At 36.0% G+C, this 6750-nt stretch overlaps 1 protein-coding gene across 1 annotated transcript in view; it reads right to left on the bottom strand.

The window, feature by feature from the left end:
* Window positions 1–6750, bottom strand: part of LOC107083739 (probable voltage-dependent N-type calcium channel subunit alpha-1B) — a 270890-nt gene that overhangs the window by 54222 nt on the left and 209918 nt on the right. The window contains exons 34-35 of the mRNA XM_015373178.1: window positions 5574–5775; window positions 5067–5231 (exon numbers count right to left, since the gene is read on the bottom strand). Of these exons, the coding sequence (XP_015228664.1) occupies window positions 5067–5231; window positions 5574–5775 (367 nt within the window). The remainder of the gene's footprint in view (window positions 1–5066; window positions 5232–5573; window positions 5776–6750) is intronic.

Below are 6750 nucleotides of genomic sequence, written 5' to 3'. Positions count from 1 at the left end.
AATTCTAAGATTAAAGTCAGAATTCTGAGATTAAAGTCAGAATTCTGAGAAAAAAGTCAGAATTCTGACTTTTTCCCCATGTTAAACTGAAATAAAATTTAAAAATCAGTTACCTTCTTTTTTTTTTTTTAGTGGCCCTTCTGTACATATACCTTTTTTTAACGTTGATAGTTTTATGGCTGATATATCTGTTTACATCTCTAAGCTTTCTCTACCAGATTTTTTCCTGAGAAAAACAATTAAGATAAAACTTTAAAAGGTTTATGTATTAAATCACTTGAAAATATGACAGCTTTTACAGAATGGTGATCTTACTCAGACTAGAGAGATTTCATGGTTACAGCGCGCCATACCACATCATTAAATCCTGCATCATTGTTCCCATCCCATTTCCAAATCTTTGTTACATACATAATAAAGATGATAACATTTCATAAACTGTTTAGGAAAACATAAACCTTCACACTTAACAGGAAGGTAATATTAGGGAGTAACAAGCAGATAAATAATAAAAAATAATCCTAACAACTTCCTCTGATTAGGTAATTTTTATTAAAACTACTTTAAAAACACTGTAATGACCAGGATATCAACATAGAAGGAAAAACATGAAGAATGGTGTCAGAAATCTCTCAACATCATGGAATAAACTGAAACAATGAATAGGATTAATCGGGATTAATCGATTATTGAAATAGTCGTCAATTAATTTAGTAATAAATTAATCTTTAATTGGAGTATGGAGACTGTAAAATATGTTTTTATTGTAGCTGACAGAGCAACCCACTTAGAGCAGTAATTATACCAAAATTATAACATTTATAAACATTTTGAATTAGAGATTTTTTTTTAAAATGTCTACATGCTCTATCCAGAACTCCTCAGGTGGAAAAGTTTTAGTTTTACCTGGTTTACTTTCATAAAAAAATTTATTTTCTTTAAGGAATTTTTGGCTATCCGATTAATCAATTAAATAAAAAAAATTATAGAGAGATTAAACAATTGGCCAAATAATCGTTAGCTGCAACCCTAGAATAAACAAACAAACAACAGCCCCCCCTGATGTTGGAACATTAATCAGCGATTAGAAAGACCACCGTTTCATCATTTTTAAAAATAAATATAATTTAATAAATATATAATTTAATCTAAGTGGGACATCCTGTAAAAATAAAGGTAAACGATTAAGTAAATCAATAGATAAACACGTGTAACAATATTTTATACTCAAATATTTTCAGGATTAATAATGATGAATAATTTATGCCAAATCTCCTGCAGATTTTTCAAATATATTACTTTAGCAAAAATATTTAGGCAATTTTTATATTTGTCTAGACATGGGATTGAAACAAGGAAAATACAATTCCACAAGGGAAAATGTAATGCAGGGCTCCTTTAAATTGTTGCTAGAATAAGATTTATCTTTATGCCATTTTCACATGTTGTATTAGTTTGATACAAATCCTTCAAAACATCAGAAAGGTGTGACTTTAGAGAGAAAACTGCTCCATATTATAATGACAAATTCTGTTTTTATTGAAGATTCATCCTCAGTCTGTATAACTACTACATTTTATATCATTTCAAAATAACAGATTTTAACATTGCCGTTAAGAGTAAATCATTTTTGAATTAGAAAAGATGAAGGATACCATGGGATCTTTTCCCATGTTGCTTCTTCATCAATTATTTTTCAATGTTTTTTCTTTTATCTAAACAATTTTATTGTTGCTTCAACATCGAAATGTAGCTTTGATGCATTACTTTAAAATAAACAGTTAAAAACTCTAAAGATTGGTCCGGTTTCTCTCTTCTGTGTGCCTCTTAGATGCACAGACCAGCTTTTAGCACGACTCTGAGGTTTGCACAGCTGGACTGAGCGATCCCAGTAGCAGAGGTGGGCAAGAGGCGGACAAATTAGACCTGTCTACCGCACCTTTTACAAAAGCTTTAGCTGAAATTAGCTCCATAAAGTACATAACCATGTGTGTTAATCATGCATTAAAATAAATTACTGCCATTAAAATAAAAGTGAGCTTTGACAGCCCTGCTGGTGGGCACCATGAGACATACATGAGGGAGGTCTGGGTTTTTTGAGCAAATTCTTCATTTTTTTGTATTGCTTATACCTAAAAAGATGCTTTACAGGTTTTATATTTTAAATATATTATTTTTATTATTGCTTTGATGATTTTAAATGAGCCTGATTTTTTTTGGTTCCACTCCAGTACTTGGTGTCCTATCCACAGGTCATAATATGCATGGGTGCAGCACTAGTACCGGCTGGCAGTTACAGAGCACTAAGTGGATGGTACTGTACCATATATGGCGCGCCTTTACAACATATCCTGGTTAACCCGTACAAATGAACTACATGAAAAGCAGACAGAGGGGGAATAATTTATTTATTACATGGAGTCTCATGGATAGCGCTGAGGCCAGCCTGTGATCTGCAAATAACAGTCATACAGACTGGTGACCCCCTAAAAAGACATATAATATAAAGGTAATTAGATCTATTTCAATCTGAAAAACTCACACGGAGAGAACAATTAGAAGAAATGTATTGATACAATTACTTGGTCTTTGGCGCTCAGACATCGGCAGGAAATACATAGCGCTGAATTTTGATAGATATGCATGAACAAGACTAAAGAACACGGCTGTTTCCCTCAGGCCTGAAACTGGCGGTGAGGTGGTGATAGATGAAGCTGGTCAGTCTGTAGACTGGTGGTTAGCAAGACAGTATGCTGAGCTTTATGGGGGGATACAGTGGACTGCATGAGCTGATGCTAGAGCTTCACTCAGGGACATGGAACATGGAAGTCCAGTTCTGATAACACAGGTTCAGAGAACCTCTCCATGATCAGCAAGCATGCAGCGACAGTGGAGAGGAAATATTCCCTATTGGGAAGAACCTCTGGCAGAACCAGGCTCAACATGGTTGTCTTCTACCGGTTGAAATGAGACGCGAATGCAGTAAGAGTCCTGGAGGAATTTTAGCTAGTTTTAGCTACGAAGGATGGAGGAGGGGCTGGAGGCGGGTTGAAAAGGGGTAATCTGAATTAAGTCACACAGCGCAACCACCGCCTGCGCACAGGAGCAGACGAGTTGCCTTTTAAGATGAACTTTGGATGCTGATTGACTTTCTTGGAGGTGTGGTTCAAAGCTGATTGGCTTTCTTGGAGGTGTGGTTCAAAGCTGATTGGCGGTGTTGTAGGCAGATGAAGGCGAATAATCAGTTTATTCAATTGAACTTCCGCCTATAGGCTCCATTGTTTTAAATAAATTTTTTTTTTCATGATATTTACTTATTTAATTCTCATTTTTAAGGGAAATGTGTTTATTTAATGGGATATTTAATAATTTAATAGTGAATTTATTAATTTTATTTTATATTTAATATTCAATACAAGTGTTAGATAAATAAATTAAAATCACATCTGCTTATTTCATGACATATTGATTTATTTCATGAGATATTTTCATCCTCTATATACCTGAGGGCTCACATCACAATGATTATGACAATCATTTGGGCAGCCCCGGCGGTCCTGACCCCCACTTTGAGAACCCCTGGCTTTTGCCATATGAGCAGCGCCTTAGTCAGGATTATTTTCATTATATTGGGTCACCAATGTGATGCACTGCAGGCAGAACGGGCTTAAAACAGCATTTATGATCTAACATAGGCTACAGTTTTTTTGAGCATCAAAGTTGCTGCAGTTTCTGTGATTTCTACCTCATGAATGGATAATCACCTGAGAAACCTTCAGTTTCTTCAATTACTTTTAAACTGCAGTCTTGCTATCGCAGTGATGGATGATATGCACAACTGCAGCCTGCTGTTTTCCTCCACTTTGCACCAGTCTATCATCTGTCACATTTTTCCACATTTCTATGCAGGATTTTTTTCGCCAAAAATCAAGAGTAGACATTTTTTATTTGAGAGCAGGATTTCCTCTACTTGCACACAAAACTTTCAACTTAAAACTTAAAGCTAAATGTTTAATTTGCAACTAAGTATTTATTTGATGCACAAATCCGCTTGCATATTTTGCATACCCAAAGGGAAAAACAAATAACTTAGGAACTGTAATCCCAAATTACATGTGTGATTCATTATTTGAAAGCTAACACCTTCTAGTTTCTAAATATATACAGGAAAATTGGGTGAGTAAAGCACAGCCCAAGCTGCATCAGTTCAAACATGACTCAAAGTTGCTTTCCTCATTCTCAAAAATGATAGGTCTTTTTTGAACAGCAGTAATAAAGACATGCTTGTTGTTGCTGCTTTCTCATGTTTATATTTTGACATGCTGCTATATCTGTGTTACTTATGCTTTGGTGATCGTTATGTCCATAAAATGAACTTGATGGTTGAATTTCCAACTATGTCTAACATGTCTATATTTATAATTTTACCGGTGTAATTTTCATGCATTCTGAGTTATTAGTTATAAATGCTTTAGAGAGGTCAGACCACCCCGCCCAAAATCAAACTTAATATCACCACTCAGCTGTTAATCCTGCTTGAGAGTGGCCTATAGGAACACAGGTTCACCCATGACAGATTTTTCAAATTTGAGAGAAAAATCCTGAATCGAGAGCAAAGACTTAGGTTCGAGACAAAGAACAAAAATGCTTAGAGAGAAAAATATGTTTTTGGGAGAAACCATTTTCACTCTGATTGCAAAAAAAAAAAGGATAAAACAATATTTGAGAATAAACATATATTTTTGAGAGAGCTTTTCCCCCCCTGAAAATAATTTTCCAAATGTTGATTTATCTTGTATTTATTTTATGACAAAATATTTAATATTTTCTACAGTCTCACATAACATCAGGTTTGCTATCAGTGTTAAAATTAGTTCTCTCCAATAGATTGATTTTATTATTAAAATGATTTTCCCCTTTCAGATTGCTTTTTTTTTATTAATAAAAATTCAAAAATAGCTCCATTGCTCCATTAAAATTGTGTCCCCACTGGTCCTGCTTTAAGCGATTGACGGATATCAGAGAGGAAATGGCACTTTGCTTCATTAGCAGAACTGAACACTGACCTTCATCATCAGCACGACTGTGTTGAGGGCGATTAAAGTCATGATGGCATACTCAAAAGGTGACGACACCACAAACTTCCACATCCTATACTGGAAGGACTGCTTGTTCTCTGGCATGTATCTTGTAAGCGGCCTGGCGTTGATGGCGAAGTCAATGCAAGCCCTCTGTTAAAGGAGAAGACAAAGCAAAAATAGTAATGATCTCTGGTAGAGGTGATGCTTATTTCAAACCCATTGGGTTTCTACGACCGAGATCTTTTGATTTGCAACTGTTATTTTAAGTTAAGAAGTCGCAATAAGCAAGAGGTGAAGAAAAAATTACTTATTCTGTGCATCACACTAAAACGGGGACGTCTGGAGTCTATTTACCAGGACCAGCTTGATCCAGATTTTAATAAGGTAAACATTTCTTGTGCAAACAAACGTTTACCACAATCTGTCCTTTCTGCAGATTCTCTGTCTTTGCCGCAGATACGTGTCTGAATTATATCTGAGGGAGAAAATCACCTCATTTTTTTCCAAGCTGCACTCCGACATAGCCTTGTCTCCTTGTTCCTGGAAGGTGATGATGATCAAAGCTACAAAAATGTTGACAAAAAAGAAAGGAAAGACCACGAAGTAGACCACATAGAAGATGGACGTCTCCATGCGGAAGCCTGGGCTTGGGCCCTGGTCTTCATATGTGGCATCCACAGAGTGCTTCAGAACCCTGTAAGAAAAGCAGATAACTTACTACAGATTATCCAACTTGCACTTAGAAATAAAGCTCGCTTATGGCCTGATTATACATATGCAAACCTTAAAACACTCCCTCTGCTGTTTTCTTTAGCTTTTATTTAGCTATGAAGGACATGTTCTTTAAGAACTCTACTCCAGTGAGATAAAAATGAAACACTAAAAATCAGACCACTATGAAGTCGAATGAATACTCAGTACAGAGATAATCATCTTTCTCAGTCGATAAATAAAGGATTACCCTGTCAGCAGAGGTTTTCTACCACAGCTAAAAAAAGGACTGAGGGACCAAAGAACATATAAGGAGGCGAAAAATTTCTTCAGCATTCCTCATTTCCTCCCTTTATAGGATGTTGTTATTACTGTGAATCGCTTCTGGGGTAAAAGAGCAGGGAGGTGATGCAGAAGCATCTGAACGTAGATAAAAACGCCCATCAATTAATAACAACGCAGACTGGTTTTCCAGGCTCTGAAAGTCTTTTCAGTTTTTCTTTTGTGTTTAGTCAGGTGACTGATGATTTTAAAAGGTTCAATGTTCTTTCTGTTTTGGAATTTTTTTTCCACATTCAAGGAAAACAACCTATATATTGTTAATAATGCAACTTTTTGCCTTTTCGTTTGTCATGATCTGGCCTGTTTGCTCCTCCCTAATTAGTAATTCCTCTCACCTGCCGTTTTCCCTCCCTGCCTCAATTATAATTTATTCCTCTCACCTGTTTCCTCTGGTTTATATTCAGTTCAGCCTGAGCATTCAGTGCCAGATCATTACTTGTCTTTCTGTTAGCCTGTCTATTAGTTTTTTGTTCCTTGGTTCATGTCCTGGATCCTAGCAGCCAGTGGAAAGAGGGTTTTTGTGTTTGTCTCGTCTCCTGATCATCCACTGTTCCTCCCCCATGGAGTCCTCTGGGTTTTGGCTCAATATGTGGGGAGGTTCAGTTTTTATCAAAGT

Source organism: Cyprinodon variegatus, unplaced genomic scaffold (genome assembly GCF_000732505.1).
Source record: "Cyprinodon variegatus isolate N-32 unplaced genomic scaffold, C_variegatus-1.0 Scaffold82, whole genome shotgun sequence".
NCBI classification, from domain to species: domain Eukaryota; kingdom Metazoa; phylum Chordata; class Actinopteri; order Cyprinodontiformes; family Cyprinodontidae; genus Cyprinodon; species Cyprinodon variegatus.
This window is presented reverse-complemented; position numbering and strand designations above follow the sequence as displayed.